This window comes from Mytilus galloprovincialis, chromosome 4, assembly GCF_965363235.1.
Source record: "Mytilus galloprovincialis chromosome 4, xbMytGall1.hap1.1, whole genome shotgun sequence".
Lineage (NCBI taxonomy): Eukaryota > Metazoa > Mollusca > Bivalvia > Mytilida > Mytilidae > Mytilus > Mytilus galloprovincialis.
Window position 1 is genome coordinate 24,790,042 of NC_134841.1, and position 18,954 is coordinate 24,808,995.

The 18,954-nt window shown below is 32.4% G+C and overlaps 1 protein-coding gene across 1 annotated transcript; it reads right to left on the reverse strand.

Annotated features, from left to right (window-relative positions):
* Nucleotides 1–2,138: 2,138 nt before the first annotated feature.
* LOC143071684 (sodium/glucose cotransporter 4-like) lies at nt 2,139–17,113 on the reverse strand. Its single transcript, XM_076246165.1, has 15 exons — nt 16,824–17,113; nt 16,305–16,376; nt 13,106–13,210; nt 12,671–12,730; nt 11,266–11,370; nt 10,840–10,945; nt 9,338–9,418; nt 8,104–8,309; nt 7,664–7,799; nt 6,880–6,987; nt 6,189–6,339; nt 5,318–5,486; nt 4,204–4,419; nt 3,547–3,673; nt 2,139–2,841 (listed from the first exon to the last, which is right to left on the reverse strand). The coding sequence occupies exons 1-15, from the start codon at nt 16,929–16,931 to the stop codon at nt 2,636–2,638; spliced, it is 1,956 nt and encodes a 651-aa protein (XP_076102280.1). The 5' UTR covers nt 16,932–17,113; the 3' UTR covers nt 2,139–2,635.
* Between the last annotated feature and the right edge of the window lie 1,841 nt (nt 17,114–18,954).

The window sequence follows — 18,954 nt, forward strand, 5'->3', positions numbered from 1 at the left end:
CTGTATTGTTATGAATTTCGATAACGATGCATCGTAATACGTATAATTGATAAATAAAAAAAACATACATAATACTTGTACTCTAAAGTTTACTGCTGAAATTTATCCAATGGAACTTTGAATAAATCTGATATTGACAACAACAAGTGTCCTATTCTAGATTTTGATATTTAAGTTACTCACGGAAAACCTATTGACACGAATTTACGACAAGTAAAGATAAAGGTAGTATACCGCTGTTCAAAGGTCATAATTCGATTCAGCGAAAACAAATCTGTGTCACAAACAAAAAACTAGGAAACACATCAAGTCTAAGATCTGCAACAAAAATAATCGCCAACATACATAGAGACAAAAGATGCAATTGTTTGTTCATATTGTTAATTTTTGCATTTTAGGACTGTGATGTTCCGTATGTTGTATTGTGTTGCAACACCACTCTCTCAGGTAAGGGGATAGAGCGCCAACGAAACCGTGTAACCCAGTACATTCTGTATGTCCCTGTGCCAATTTATGCGCCTGTAATTTTATGATTGTCGTTTGTGCATGTCTTCCATATTTGTTTTACGTAAACTCCGTTTCATAAATAAGGATCCCAGTTTTTTTTTAGATTGAAACGTTTCAAATTGTTATTTTTGTGGGGTCTTTATAAGCTTACTAAACGGTATTGGTAACCTAATGTAATTGCTTTTGGCTTAGTCATTTGAACTGTGGTGTTTTGTTTTGTACTCTGTTTATCTTTATACAGATTATATACCTTCCTGTTATAAAAGCTCCGTCCCACCTTACACAATTTTAAGCAAACACGCGTTCATGATAAGAAAATACCAAATAAAGGGTAACTGTTTATGACATTTTGCTTCGAGGTAGATACAATAAAAACAGAAATATTGTATACTGTGAAATTTCAAATGTAAAGAAAATTAAAATAACAGAATGAGTTGAATTTCCAATATTAAAAGCAAGAAAGCAAGAAAGCAAACTGCCTTTTAATACATTATAGCTTACAAACAAATGGTAAAGAAAGATTACAAAATCTTTTAAGTCATCAGTTGTAACTCTAAAAGAATTGAAAACTTATAATGAAGTATTCTCTGTCATTTTGTAAACGTGACATGATATACGTCAACTGCAGACAACTCTTACATATCATTTAACCTAACACATCAAATCGAGATCTATTAATATAAAAAATTCTATTGATCAATAGGCCTTATTTCAAGGCTTAAGATATGCATTAAGGAAGATCAGGGATTAAAATTAAAATACATAGAATGTGTAAAACATTTGACAAAATGTAGTTTATATCTAACTAAATACAATCAACATATGGTTTAAGGTACATTTTTGCAAGCTTCAGATTATGCCAAATTGTTAGCTTTTGTAAATAATATATATTGAGAATCTGGTTTTTAATGATGGAAAGCTAAATAAACGATAGAATTTTTGTAATGTGTTTTCATAAAATAAAAAAAAACCCGAAGGGGTCACTAGACACGTTTTCTAGTTTTTATTTTAAATCCTTTTTATTTTATCATTTTTATCTACCCTACACAGTTGTTGATTCGTGATGAGTATGAGCTTGGCGAGTAGTAAAGACACTTGTCAGTTGTCTATAAATGATACAGTTTTGTTACTCAGGTTGGTTGATGTTATTTTCTCGTTGAGAAATATACTAGTTTACATTACATCTGCATTTATTCACAATTCACGCACATGCTAAAAACATACAAGTGTATGAATATTCAATACAAAACAATTAAGTTTCTGATTGTATGTCGATGCATAGAAAATGTTAAGCCTGTTCGAAAATAAAACATTCTTTTCGTTTATATAATCTCGTGTCTACCGTTGGATTAACATATAAGAAACAAGAATGTGTCCCAAGTACACGGATGCCCCATCTGCACTATCATTTTCTATGTTCAGTGGACCATGAAAATGAAAATTTGGCATTAAAATTAGAAAGATCATATCATAGGGAACATGTTTACTAAGTTTCAAATTCATTGGACTTAAACTTCATCAAAAACTACCTCGACCAAAAACTTTAACCTGAAGTGGGACGGACGGACGAACGGACGGAAGGACGCACAGACCAGAAAACATAATGTCCATAAATGGGGCATAAAAAAATGTAAGAACGTAATTATCTATCTTTATTATGTTATCGAACAGTAGTACAAATGCCATACTATTTGAAAAATTCCAGAAAAAATATCCAGGTTACACTCATTATATTTTTTGTGACGATATCAACATATACTATATTTACAGGCGAAACATTATCAATAATATACTTATACTGAACAAAAACAGGAAAAACAGTAAAAGAAAGGTAACCCAATCGACAATACTAATTATACTTATTTACTACAATTAGGTTAATACGTGTCATACTAGATAGATTACAATTTTAGGTGTATGAGTGACATATTCCATTTATAGCAAAGACGTAGGTTAATACATAATCACTTCAGATCACCAAACATGATTCTATCAAAGCTTGTTTCCCGTCTCAGCACTGTCATCAGAGACCTTGGTTTGAAATATTGTCGCAACGTACAATCGACAAAGGGACGAGATAAAAGTTCCATGTTCCTTTGTATCGGGTAAGGTACATGTAACATTTTTTTTACGCAAAAAATGACCACATGAATATTCCAATACACATGAGCAGTAGTGCATTTAAATTAACAAACAATTTCCAGTTAGGGTCCTCTTTAATGTGTGTCAACAGTCTTATCTGTTCTAACTTTTCTTCTTCTGTCCTTGTTATTTCTTTAGGCTTCTCATATCCACATATCATATAAACAACTTTTCGCCACGTTGGTATTTCTCCTACAAAGTTTAGAAAAAATATTATATATTCATTGCAATCTATTTTAAAGGCTCGTGTTGAATGCTATATTTTTTAACTAGAATTATCCTTCCAGTGTGACTTATGAGTCTTATATATGTAAATGAAACGTGTGTCTGTCGAGCACTATCATAAGCCTGCCAGGTATTCTTTTAAATACAATTTGTTGAGTATCTTTTTAACTGTTCTTGCATTACTGCAAAGACAAATACTATTCTGCTAACAGGAGAAAATGGAAAATTATTCATTTATTTTTACAGAATATCCACAAATATTATTATGATGACTATAAATAAACAAAGCAACAAAGGAGTAGCTATTATAGACGTAATGTAGACACTTCGAAGAGAAAATAGCTGACTAAGCTCATTCTTCAGCGTCACACTACCCTCTGATATAAAAAAAATACTTCAAAACGGTTCTTGAACACTTGTGTATTTTGAATATCAAGTAGGTCCAATAGATTTCGATAACGAGGAACATATAGACCAATGTCCATCTTTAACTTCATTTAATTAAGTATATTCATCTACCACTTAAAGACAAATGGGTATGTTTACTTATTACTATAAAATTGTATCTCTTACAATCGTATTTATAATTATTTCAAATATTTGTAAATTGTAAAATGTGAATGATGTTATTTATGAGGATGATGAGGTCAACATGAACCAAATGAAGTATACCTGTCGTTCCTTTCTTTGATGCTTGGCTCGCTTTAAGTCGTTCGGACTTTTCTTCCCATAATAACTCTTCCGGATATGGTTCTCGTGTAAGTGTACTATGACGTGACCACCAAGTTAACCTAATTAACTGGAATACCGAAAAATCATAAGGAATAAAGTAAATAACTATTTCTTTATTATTCTATAAAAGGTTTTTCAATGTTTATAATTCGTGTTTCTCAGTCTTATGTTTTCTGAGTTGTGTTTTGTATACTATTATTAGACCTTTTCCCTGTTTTGCCATGACGATGCCCGTTTATTTCGACTTATGTGTTACAATGTCCGTTTGGTATCTTTTGCTTCTCTTGTGTTTCCCTCAGTTTTAGTTTGTAACTCGGATTTGGTTTTTCTCTATCGATTTATGAATTTTGACCAGCGGTATATTACTGTTGCTTTTATTTAATAAGTGCTTCATGTATTCAATTAATGTTCGAGGGAATCCCTTTTTCCCTATTTGAAACATGTTTCATCTGATAGCGACATAGTATTGCAAAAACTATTATTCGGATAGTAATTATGATATTTATACTGATGAACAACTTTACCCGTTATTCTTAAATCTTTGGGTTAATTGCAGTGTTAAACATTAACTTTAAATATTTATTCCATAAAACTTACATGTTTTTCGTCTACGGGTTTCGTTACCAGGGAAACAACAATAGTTACAATCATACTGAAGAAAAACAGAAATATAGTAAAATGAAGAAAATGAACTTTTGATATGACAGATGGTCTGGTATCTTCTTCGCCACATTTTGGTGAACCATATCCAAAGTCTAATCCCATGCGCACCAATCCAACAATCAATCCACATATAGATCCCCAAAAGGCTCCCTACAATATAATGCATAGCTATTACCAACGAAAGATACATATGCCCAGATAGGGCTAAGTTGGGCTCGATTTTTTACCATGGCTTTCACTTCAAAGAGTTTTGTCCTTGTATGAGATACACCGTCAAGTGATTTCTAATCATGACACAGTTCATCACCCAACTCCAATGGATTTGAGAGTTTGAGAGCGGGAATGTAAATTGCACGCGGATAACTAAAATGAACTAATGCATTGTCCAATACAAAAAAGAAGATGTTGGTATGATTGCTATTGAGACAGCTCTCCACCAGAGACCAAAAAGACACAGAATTTAACAACTATAGGTTGCATTGTAAGGTCATTGTTCCCTTTTACACACCGTATCTTCGTGGTGAAAAATAATGTCATGTATTCCCAAACTTTTAAGAATTATCAACACCAGAGAGCAGAAACGATTTTTGTGAATATATACAGGGGTTACCGAAGTGAACTAAGATTTTCACATCGACACTCGTTCTATAGTATTTTCGAATACGCATTCAACCTGTCATAAGTGGTGAATAACCATGCCAGTTGTCATAAACAATTGCAAACTCCAAAGGGTTTCAAAGTTAGAAGGAACAAATATATAACCTGTTAACTGTAAACCCTTAGGAACATGACAAAATAGGTATAAATACTCTAATAGATATCAAAATTATCTCCCCATGACCACTGATCTTTTCTGCATGCATTTGAATTATTATTTTATGTTTCTTTAATTACTCTGTAATGTTTATGGCATGTTGTAATTAATGTTATGCTCTTAATGGCCCCTTTAATTTTGAAAAAAAAATAATAATATTGTATTGTATAACGTCATATGGAAAAATTGTTAAACGAAATTGAGTATCTTTCAAAGAAATTCATAAATAATAACCTTTTCATTTGTTCTTTTCCACAGCATGGCCAATAGAAAGAGCGATAACACTGGCGGGGCGAGGTAACCTGTTACGGATTGAATGTAATTAAAGAGTTGTCCCCCTTGAGAAGCTTGTAACACAGGAATCCATATTATGCTAATTACCACCAGAGCAATAATGAATATTCTGAAAATATAGAAATGCATACCGTTGGTTTTTGTTTATTTTTTAGATATGCTTCATAAACGCTTTAATAATAGCTTCACGACCCTTAAAAATAAAATTGAGTAAGGTAAAATGACAGAATTTCCTTTCAAGCAGTTACAAAAAATGGTCAATTTCATAGAAGCAGGTACCTGTTTTATAATAGTGTCCAAGGATTTACCTTTTGTTACAAATCATTTAAACCTTTGAAACAACTAATCATTTGATAAATAATCGATTAGATTCGAATTCGGCTATCGGGAATTTTTCATTATATTGGGCATATCCACTTTCAAAACAATGAGTACTTCTTATTTCGGTATCTTTTCTCAATGAGAGGGGAATAATGGTGTCTTTATATGGAATTGTAGAATTTCGTTCTTCAGTTTAGTTGAAGTAATTTTCCGTTATGTATTATTTAGTTCTGATTGAACGAATCACAGAAAGAATAACGAGGAGACGGATATTAAGACACCTTATCGCTAATTTCCCGCTAATACTGGACAAAACAAAGGTTCCAGTATATTTGTGACGTCACAAAAGTAAATGTCTGACGGGTGATTGTTGTTTGACGTCAATAATTCAAGGGTAGCAAACTGTAAGTCTACAGTAGCAGATTCCCAAATATCGATGCGGTCGATTCACGTACGGTACACATACATCGTGAATTCGTGGATACATTACCTCCCAACAACTAGCAATTCCCCATCAGAAGCTCCTGCTCTAATACGCTTCCATATATCCATGGTAAATATAGTACTTGAACTGTTAAACACTGATGTTAGGGAACTCATTAAAGCAGCCATCATGGCCGCTAACATAAGTCCGCGTAATCCTACAACATAATAAAAACAGATATGATCAGTAATATATTTAGATATTGCATACGACACTTTATGTTATGTTATGCATTAACCACCTATCGCTGAATATCAGTCATATAACCCGCTGTAATGCAGCCTCCTGATAAAATGGAATCATTATAACTTAGAGCATATACTACATGTGTAACATAGCAACTGGCGAAATTCAGTGTAATTGTAGTTATGTGAATTAGGACAAATAAAACAAAACGGGAGACGAGCTATGAATTATAATACTAGATTAACTTAATTTTGGTATTATAGTAAACAGTAAATGAAATTTCTGATTAAGGGTTTCCAGAACTAATTGGACATTTCTAAAAAGTGCGTGTTTCCCATTATTTCCTTTCTTTTCAAAATCAATTTATTTTAAAGAACTAACTTTAGAACATAATTGTTTGCCTACACCCTCTGTTGTTGATTTGAATGTATCTACTTGAACGATTACGATATCTTATATGAAAATGAATATTAAAAAAATAATAATATAACGCATTTTTAATAGATTATACCTTCAGGCATCAACTCAACTACAAGTTTAGGATAAGCTATGTTAGTACAGCCTGCTTCATTGTCACAAACAATCTTACATACAGCTGGATCAACGCATGCAATCTGATCTGAAATGGTACAATATATCTAACACACAGCTGGATCGATGTAGACAATCTGATCGAAAGTGACACAAACCATTTCATATACATCATGATCTACACAAGAAATAAGTATTTAAAAATGTTATGAAAATATAAGGTCTTTGCAGATAGTCTGATTCAAATGTTATAACATTATCTCATATGCAGCTGCATTTACATAGGCTATCGTAACTGAAAAGTAACAAACTACCTTACAATTCTTTGATGAGGTTTTACATACAGCTCGATCTACGCATGAAATCTGATATGGTATTAAACTGTCTTGCGTAAATCTAAATTTCATATGAAATCTGATCCAAAATATAATAATATATTTTACATAGATCTTGATCGATGTATGCAATATGATCTGAATCTAACACACTGTCGTACATACAGCTGGTTTACACAAGATATAATCTGAATTGTAATAAATTGCTTCCTGTTTTAAAGTGGAAGCAATAATAGAGACACCTGCGAGTCTCAATTAATATCTGTTCGATGCATTTGATTTTACATTTTCGTTTCTTTGTTGCAATATGAACATTTCAGTTTCCCTCATGAAACACATTTGCGTTATGAAAATAAAAAAGTGCAATAAATTTATAATAACAATTACATCAGTTAAAATGTTAGTACAAAACAACATTAAAAGACATACCTGTGTACAAAATTCTACTTATCATTCCGGGAAACACTGTGGTAAACAATGGCAAAATTTTCAAATATGCTGCTAATATTGAACCTCCTTTTACATGGTGCATGTTTTTAGCTGCCAGGGACCTTTGTACAAGAACCTAAATGTATATAATCAAATTTTAATGCTAGCTAGTAATTAAAGAAATTACTACAGCAAAATAAATATTACAGCGATAAATATGGAAACTAATTCAGAAGTAATAAGATAAACGATCGACGGAAATAAATGACGAAAGTATTTAGAAAAAAATCGCAAAGGAAATGGAACCGACTTAGAGGTTACCGAGGTGTTGGAAAACATGTCTTCCTAAAGATCTAAATGTTAAGCACTTACGATATTTATTTTAGAAAAAAACTGATTTTTTCCATGTTTACAGATAGACACTTAATTTAATGAGTTACCTGATCTGAACAGAAGTACCAACAGCTAAGTATAGAAATTCCAAAAACATTTCCTGGCCAAGGAATGTCTCCTGTTACAGCATCTCGTAGTAAATGAAAAGCTTCGTCAGTAGGATGACCACAGGTAGAATTATCGATTAGAGGGGTTGGTAATGCTTCAGGGTACAATACGTAGATCTTCTCCAGGCCACCAACTTTGATAAAAGCTACGAAAGAAGTGAAGTGATCTATGAAATGTGTTTATAAAACAATGGATGAGACCTTCCCTGTCATAAACAGTTATCTCAAAGTGCTTAAAACAAGGCTTAAAAGTGTCAAAGGTTATATGGTACTTACTTCTAGAAAATGACAATAAATAAAATTGAGAATGGAAATGGGGAATGTGTCAAAGAGACAACAACCCGAACATAGAGAAGACAACAGCAGAAGGTCACCAACAGGTCTTCAATGCAACGAGAAATTCCCGCACCCGGAGGCGTCCTTCAGCTGGCCACTAAACAAATATATATACTAGTTCAGTGATAATGAACGCCATACTAAACTCCAAATTGTACACAAGAAACTAAAATTAAAAATAGTACAAGACTAACAAAGGCCAGAGGCTCCTGACTTGGGACAGGTGCAAAAATCAAATGAAATCTTAACAACAAAAAGAGGTGCTTTAACATTCCAGTAGTACCTACATATGGAGTATAAATCTACAAGTTGATACGATATTTCTGAGTTTGCGTTCATATAATAATGTTCTTGATAGAGAGTTGAGGTTTACAATGAATCAATAATTTGAATAAATAAACTCATCATAGATACCAGGATTAAAACTTTATATACTCATTCCTTCAAAAGTTTAACTGACCCCATCATGAGTTGGTCGTTACCGTTACGGAATAAATGTGCCACAGATGACCACGGACATGCTTCAATCGATGCAGCCTTATTCTCCTTCCAGAATGCGACACCACTGGGTGAAATATACAAATTTAATATCACGGAATTTGTACCTTGTGAGCAAAAAAGAGGCGGAATATTCAAAAGTGATATTAAATCTCATTAGTCGATGAAAACAAACAGCAGTATACAAAATCAAACAACATATAGACTTAGAAATTAGCTATATAAACTCCACCAAAACTTAGCATTACAACACCTCAATAGGAGATTTCTTCCACTTTAAAACTCTGTTTTAAAAACGTCATGCTACAAGAAAGAATAGTGATTTTACAAATGTACATACCTAGCACCATAAGAACAATAGCTCCGGCAACCATGATGACAGTCTGAAGAGTATCCGTATAAATAACAGCTTTAAGTCCACCTACAAAATGATAATATAAAAGTCATAGTACATGCTAATTCGTTGATAGACAAGTTCAATTAAAAATATTGTAAAATCAATTCGGAAATAGAAAATGTCAGGAACGGGATAAATTATATCCTGGTAACTTTGATAACTATATATACACCATATAACGATGAACAAGGTAATAATAACCCTTACTGAAAAAAATCAGTCTCCTGCAAACATTTGCTGCAAGTCTGCTGCGAACTTGCTGCAGACTTGCAGCGACCACAGATCCCGTGTTTGCGGCGTGTTTGCTGCAAATACGCTGCAGGTCTGCTGCAAACAATTTACCATGCAAATGAGTGTTTGCTGCAGACCTGCTGCAAACATTTATATGCAAATGAGTGTTTGCTGCAGACCTCATGCTGCAAACATATTTATGCAAATTAATCTTTCTCCTGCGTGTTTGCTGCAGACCTGCGACAAACATTTTTTATTCAAAGCAATCTGTTATACAATTAACCAATGTCATGTTGTGTACACATCATTTTATCTATATTACACAGCAAATTCTAAAAAAGTTATGTTACATCCATTTATAAAATAATTCAATTACTTTATCATTTGAAAAATTATCATAGAATAAGTTTATACCTTTTAACATGTTTAATACATGTAAGTTAAATTAATTCCAAGTACATTCTCAAATGAATTACATGCATGAATCTAAAGTTAAAAAAAGATTTATTTGAAATTTTCTTTGCGCATACACAGCTAGTTAAATTAAAATTGTCACAAAATTCAACTAGACTTACATATTTTGTAAGTTATAATCTCTAAGCATATGAGGGAGTACTGTATATTGCATGGTTATACATATTTGAAAATGTATTTTTAACCTTCATGCAGATATCTGTGGAGGGAATGAATTTCATAAGTTTACATTCTACGATGAATTTGTACTTACAAATAATGTCTTTAAAATCTAATCTGTTAATTGCCAAACTATAATCCTGAACACTTATACATATCATGACACAAATTAATATCACCAACATTTTCAAATTTTAAATCTTTATCTTCCAGGAAGTTACCAATTAAGGCATGCTCAGTCGTTTTATGTAGTTTCTTGCAATGCTCTTGCAAACATATAAAATTGTCAAAGATTCCTGCAATCTAGCTGCGAACATCCCTTTTATTCTAGTTTTTCCTGCAATCTTACTGCAAACATTTTTGTTTCTGCAAACTTGCCGCAAGCTTGCAGTAAAAAGCTGCAAACATCTGCAAACATTATTCAAAAGGGTTCCTGCAAGCTTTTTGTTTGCAGCAGATTTCAGTTCTGTAAGGGAACCTGAATTTATCAATAACGTTTAGACAACTTTCAATCAGCAATGACTCATTTGCTGATGATTTAAATCTAAGATTTAATAATACACATGAATTTCCTTACTTACCAGAAATTGTATAAATAGCTGAGATAGCCAACAGTACTATAACACCGGTATAAAGATCCCACCCAACTGCTTGCTGTATGAATATTGAACCTGCGTACATATCTACCTGTAATGGGAACATATATAATGCTGACAAGTCAGTTATACTGCATTGAATGTGTTCGGTCTCAAAGATACAATGTGATACTCAAATTTTCATAATTCAAAATAATACACAAAAATTTTAATAACAAAAGTCCTTATTTTGTTATGTTTTCGATACGGTTTCAGCAGATATATTTATTGTATGTAGTAGAATTTGGTAGTGCCTCTATTTCTTTTTAAAACACTTTCAAAATCTACATGTTAAACTTTTTGTAGTAGACCATACCAAGGAAAACTCGGTGGTTAATCCACTTGTCTTTATGGTCTGAAATGATTACTTACAGATATTTTTGTGAAGACGTATATAATAAGAGACAACACAGACATGTACACTTGAAGTCTTTGTCCTCCAAAACGTTTCTTCAAATATTCTGGTAAGGTAAACACCTGTTAATAAAATAAATACTTAATGTTTTGATAAATTTTGTCCGTCCTTGGTTCTATAAAAGTAAGCTATTATTTTATAGGAGTAGAAGCTGATTGACCTTAAACCTTGGTAAAACGACAATTTTTGTCTTACATGTACCCGTTCTTTTTGTTATCGACACGAGGTGTGTGTAACATTTTAAATAGTTTTGACAATTTGAGGAATAACGGTTTCCCTTTTGTGTTGGATTTATCAAGGGCGTGCATCATTTGTCATAAATAAGTGCACCATACCCATCTTTGCAAGTTCATACTGAGTAATTGTATACTGTAACAATGAAAAAAAATCATATTAAAACATAATTAAACAGTAAACTGTTTTCTCAACATAAGTAAAATGGATGTTTTAAACATAATTAAGGGATATTGAAACAATATACAGTTGCGTATTTGTCAGTGTAAATGATTACTTTTCACAGTTTTGTCTGTTTTTTGGTAATTTATCCATCTGACGTGGCTCTGTACATCCCGTCATTGTGTTATTGTGGAATGGTACATTTTTGTATTCTTGTCTTTTTTTGTTTTGATAAAGTGTTTTGTCTATATGTTTTTTCTTTTTGTTGAAGTATTTGTTTTTGTTTTTATAGTGATAAATAATTATGAATAATAACACAATGTTGACTGCTGTATCACTATTTTCGAGAGTTTTATCTTAATAATTATGTCTGTTTGTTTTGTTCACACATCGTTGTCAATATAATGTTTTTTAATGTTACTGTCATACAAACTAGAAGGTTACCTAGCTATAAAACCAGGTTTAGTCCACCATTTTCTAAATAAGAAAATACCTGTTCTAAGTCAGGAATATCAAAGCTATTTTCCATTCGTTTGATGTGTTTGGGTTTTTGCATTTTGCCATTTGGTTACAGACTTTCCGTTTTCAATTTTCCTCGGAGTTCGTTTTTTGTTGTTGTTATTTTACTTGTACATGTAGTATTATCAACTTGATGAATTTGGTAGTTTGTATGTACTATTTATAAGGCATGATTGGATAATATCAAATTAAAGCTAAAATCTATATTATTCATGATAAATTAAACACGTCGAATATGATATATATGATTGTCCTTTTTAAAGCACCCTTATTTTCGAACGACAGTCCGTACTTTCCGCTCTTAATCCCAGTTATTCTCATATATGCAGAACCTACTGTTCATTTGTTCTCAGAATATGCACGAAGTAATTACCACTGGACGTTTATCAAGTAATTATCAATCAATCAATCAATCAAGATGATTACTATCAATACATTTGTACTTACCCCACTGGCTATATAAACCGGAACAAATAACCACCCTAGTAACAGTAAGCAGAATAAACCCTGCAAAATAAATCATTTTTTGGTTCAACCTTTACTATATTATATAGTTATAAAATTTGCTTTAAACATATAAAAGATATCATTACTCATAGAATACATTATTGAAATACTCAACATATGTGATATTTACGCAAATTTTATAAAACACCGAAAGAACCCGATCACATGTGAGTGTGTGTGTCTGTCTCAATTGAGGAGTCTAATTAGCGTTAACTTGTCTATTCGTATTCAGTAGGATATTGAACGTTTATGCATTTCGTATCTTTTCCCAGACGTAGTTTTTAATGTATTGGCATTTGTTTAAGTCTTTGTTCAACTGTTAATGACCATATAAGTTCCTCTAATTGACTAACCTTAAATAACAATCATACTTACATTGAGTTCATAACTTGCCACTGCAATACCATTGGCCGCACCGGTTCCTGCTAAACCAACAAAACTACCGCTGCCTATGTTACTGGCAAATAAAGAGGCTCCAATCTGGTAATAGAGTATATTTCGTAAAGCGTAATGGTAGGTTTAACTGATTATAAACTTTCATAGTAAGCCCACACAGGTACATTTGCCTAGTTTTAAAGTTTGCATGATAACATCTGATTGTAAATTCATTGAAATGCAGTTCTTATCTAAAAGTAATATTGCAGCATTAACCTCCGAAAGTTCTGTAAATAAAAAGACATTTTGAATTCTCCCTATCGCTTCAAAAGTTTACCTTCAAAAACAGTTCTGGCTTAAGCTCACCCAATAAAAGTTATGCTGAAAGCATATTAGATGAACATTTTAAAATAACAGGACATTATCAAATAGGATCAGGTAACGAATTTCTTTGTTACATGTAGTTACTTTGCGTCTGCTTTTCAATGATAAAATAAATCATGTTCATAGTTAGAACACACCTATTGTTGTTATTTTTCAATTGGTCACAGTTCAAATCACCACAAATGACAGCTTTTTCATTTATTTCCTGAGCTAATAAGACACATTTGAGAATGGAAATGGGGAATATGTCAAAGAGAAAACAACCCGACCAAAGAGCAGCCGAAGGCCACCAATGGGTCTTCAACGCAGTGAGAGAATCTCGAACCCGGAGGTGGGTCTCAGCTGGCCCCTAAATAAAAATGTGTACTAGTTCGGTGAAAATGGACGCCATACTAAACACCAAAACATATAAATGTACTATGATTTAGAAGAAAAAAAACATACAAGACTAACAAACACCAAAGGCTCCCGACTTGGGACAGGCGCAAATATGCGGCGGGGTTAAACATGTTTAGATCTCAACCCTCCCTATATATACAGTATATATAACTAGCCAATGTAGAATAAAGAAACACACATCAATACACACAGTTAAACTAAATTATAAAGAAGACCGAGTGAGATGTCAGAAAAGGAAACAAAAGAAACTAAGCAAAATGACAATGAGACATAAGTTAACATTGGAGTGTTAGCAGTTAAAGTCACCCAGGTCCAGACCTCAACTAAACTTATTGAAAGATTATGATTTCATCATATGCAAATAATGTTATAGCATATGTTATTTAGATAATGCATATACTAAATCCTTGTCCATTCTGGTCTACATCGGGAACACTTAAGAAACGTTTTACGTCCACAACAAATTTCGGCCTTTAATGTTTCGTCTGTGTTATTTTCAAGTTCATTGCTTTTTGTGCACATTGTATCAGTTTTTGAATATAACAAGAGGCTCCCTACGAAGTTAGATAGGTCCTTCCATAAAGGCAAGGAAAGTGTTTCCAATTCAATATTTTTAGTTTATATAGAGTCATCTAAATACGATTCAGTAACTGCTCCGATATCGAAATCTTCTGAAAAGGTTTCTGAAAATTATATTATGATTCGTATAGTACGAATGTTAATGTTGTCGATCGAAAGACATTTTTATTGATATTACCATTGTGGTTTCGGATTGAAAATGCACGTGACTCCTTTTTTGGACTGAACATGGATTTAAAAAGTCCGACTTATATTCAATCAGCAAAACATAGATAACAATCAATACAAAAGCAATTTTATAATTGGGGTATCAGCTTTGAAGCAGTTCTAAGATTACCGTCAGTATAGATGTATATTTCTACATAACTGTCGTAGTGATCTTCCAAGTTGAAAATGTAAGTATGTTTACTTTAAGAAGTCTCAGTATAAAATGTACCAATTGCTGGTCGCCATACAGTTCATATCCAATTATGTTATTTATTTATACACGTCGTAGATAAATTGACAGCAGCAATGTGTTTTTTCTTAGCATTTTGCAATAAAACCGATACGTGGACTGTTTTGGATAAATTCAAAACAAAAAGCATAAGGTAGGTATAAACAAGTCGGTTGTGGATACAAGGGGGGATAGGAGTCCGGGGTGTTGTCTCCCCTTTTTGACGATCAATGCTTTTGATTGGTGACATACGGTTGGAACCCCCCTTTATCCTAGATCGCAACCTCTTTTCAAGACTGCTGGATCCACCCATGAAAGATCAAGACTTTAAGCAAATGCTTTTAAGTCAATTAGACATGGACATTTGTTGATAGAGAGGAAAAAAGAAAAACAAGCGTACAATGTTCTTTGTTTTGTATTTATATAAGCCGTTAGTTTTCTCGTTTGAAATATACGTGTATATTACATTTGTCATCTCAAGACCTTTTATACATTGTAGCTGACTATGATGTATGGACTTTGTTTATTGCTAAAGGCCGTACGGTGACCTACAGTTGTTAATTTCTGTGTCATTCGGTCCCTTGTGGAGGGAGAGTTCTCTCATTTGGAATCTTACCACATCTTCTTTTACTTATAGTGTACAACATAAGTAATTACAATTGAGAATAATACATCGATCAATATTGGCTCACAACTGTGCGTAAAAACGGAAACTGGTTGTGCAAAGCATATACATTGAAAAGAGTGCATTTTCTTATTTAATGATGGCATCGTTAATCTTTTAGGTTGTATGTACCTGGAATTTAACATATTTAGTATACGTAATCATTGATAAGTAAAAAGACACCAAAACATTCGTCAATATACATGTACTGATGAGTGACTTAGTAATTACAAGATAATTCTTTTTTTTTTTTGATAATTTTTGATAAAGGAAGAATGTTAAAAAATGATACGTCAAAAGGTAAAACATTTTTGATTATGTTACGTCAAAAACGTTCTTTATTTTGTAAATTAACTAAGAGGTGCTTAAATGTGTTAAAATCAGAAAATAAAATAAACAGGAAAGAAAAAGAAAAAAAAAGGCATTATTAGAAAAAACTACATTTTTTTTAACATTTTCTAATTATCATGATTACATTGTATAACCAAATACAGTGTATATCTGTTTTTGTGTGTTAAGCTTGAACAGATTTCAGTTGTTGGAGTTTTCCTACACATATATATATAGATGTATACTTGGATGAATTTAACAGTACCAATACACTTTACTATTACGTTATCGTGATTATATTATTTTCAATTGGTATTTGCTAAAACTGGTGAGAATATATTTTTGTTTTTCATAAATGGAGGGATTAAACATTTGAACTGTCAATTTGAAAACAAAATATTACTTACTGTGACCCAGATCATATCCCTTCCTGCGAGAAAATATCCACTTATACTGCCTCTCTGTGTTCGCCATGTCGCCTAACAAAAGTTAAAACAAGCACGTGAAAAGACAATATGACATATATAGTGATTCAAATATTTATACATATTTCATTGACACAAAAATATAGTTTAAACAGAATTAATCTGTTGGCAGTGATTTCCAAATTAAAAACAATATATTTGTAGATTTTCATTGAAATCTCAACGAATGATTTCCGCTTGAGCCGGTACAGCGAAAGTGAGAAAAGTCATCGAGTTGAGATGACCAACGACGATCTGTTTGTCGTTATTTTACCTGTTAATTTTTATAGACAATGGGCACTTGCACCCTTAGTTCTGAAGATAATTTGCACATCTCTTTACTATGCTGAGAAAGGAAATTATCAGTCCGTAAGATCAAGGAAATTTCTTAAAATAACGATATATAATAATATTGAAAAATACAATAACGATGTACCTATCTATTTATGAATGTTAGCTTACCCATATTCCAGTAGCAAGACACAGTAACAGATAGATTACAATAACTACTAAATCCACAGTTGTAACTCCAGCGGAACTGAAGGCTTTTATTGTACTATTATCGGCCATTATACCAAAATATATGATCCAGCAGCTTAAATGTTATCTAAATATACCTCCCTGTCATTTTACGTCCAAACAAAACCGGGCGCACTATTAAAAGTATGTAGAGATCATAAATATATTTTATCTAAAATACGACAAATCCAGGTAATAAGATAACACTCAAAACGCTTTAGTAAAATTTGGTCTGCAAACATTGAGGTCGTAAATATTTTCTATGCAGTCCAGATAAACTTTATACCTAATCCTTCATGTTATACTTAAGGAGTTAGTTAATTGAATGTTTAACATTGATAATTCAACTGATTAAGATACAGCAGGCTTGTGAAGTTAGTTTTGTTTGATCACCTAACGTTATAATAATATGTACAGAGTAAAAATAGCATAAGTTGTAGGCTGATCTGGTCTGAATTCAGACAATTATTCATAAGATGTGACTACCAATTATTTTTAAAGCACTTAATATTCCGGTTTATAACGACAAGAAATCAAATGCGTTTGAAGTGAATTTCGATACGATCCAGGTCAACATATTGGTCCTTTGAATAAACTTATTCTTAAAGAAACTTATCAATTTAACACAGCAGTGATATATTTAAATATTGTTTTATCTGTACAAAAATTTATTGTGTTTTAATAAATTCAACACAACTAAATATGTATTGCTATATAGTTATGAATACGTACGGCCTTGCAACCCTTTCACTGTGTAATGTGTCTCAAAAGCCGAAAATTAATAGCATCCATCATATTTGCTTTTCATTTATTAGTATTATCATACTTATATCAAGCCGTATGTTACAGGTATATGTTTTGAAATGTTTCACAATTTATCATGTACACGGTGGGTAAGGTTGTTCTGCAAGAAAACGTTCTGTGTGGGTGATTCGGTCCTGACTGGTGCTGGTGATCATTGAAAATATGTAAACAAAGACGATGCTGATGATTTTTGACGTTTTCTCTCATAAAAAATGGATGGAAACAGTTGAGATTTTTCAATTTTGTTTATTATGGATTCATATGCAAACCATTAAAAATGTGACCCTCTTAACTGTTTCAGCAAGCGTAACACAAAAGTGCTATTTTCAGAAAATCTAGAACTAAAAGAAATAAAACAAAAATGCTCCTAGAGTCCGCTTTCTATACCGCAATCCACACGACAAAATTATTTTGTGAAAAAACAATGCAATTTATTAAAATTTTGCATTATTTCAATTTATTCATGTCCTGATACTGTGCTGATGGGTCCTGTCATTTTTCTGGTGGGTCCTGATACGGTGCTGGTGATTTCGGATAAGAAGTTGGTCATATTTGAAACACAAGTTACAAAATCAGTAAAATTGGGCGGATAATTGTTGTCAATAGGATCTGTGACTCCTATTTTTGCTTTTGTGCATCCATTTTGCTGTTTTATATGTGTTTTCAAATGATTGTAACTTATATTACATAAAATGGCAACATCTTCCGTCCAATATCAGAGAACATTATATATCTAATAAGATATTAAATGGCCTTAAATTGATGCTTCGACAATGATCAAAGCCCATACCGCATAGTAATAAACATGTTTGTTTCCGCTCCACATACCCCCCCTTTTCCACCCTCCACCCAATCAACCCCTCTACCATTCCTCCTTCATTGTTACAGTGGTGTAAAACGTGTCGATAAAAAAATGTTTCAAAACTTAAGTTCACATTTTAATGTTTGACAAAGCAGAACTTTAAACGTGTGCAATGAATCTTGTGCTCACAACAGTTTTTTTTTAGAATTTAGAAGGTACAAAGAAATATTTTATAGTTCAATTTAATGATCACGAAGGGATGGAAATGGTACGGAAGTTACCATAGGATAAACAGATATTGATAGTATTTTTTGGCGAAAAACTTTGACGCTTCTTTGCATTACAGCTCTCCTATAAAAGCATGCACAACAAAACTTTGATCGACTTGCTTGCTATGTTTGCTTGGATGTTTTCAAACAATAGGTAGGCGGAGTTTCAATACATACTGGGATTTGATTGGACAGTAAA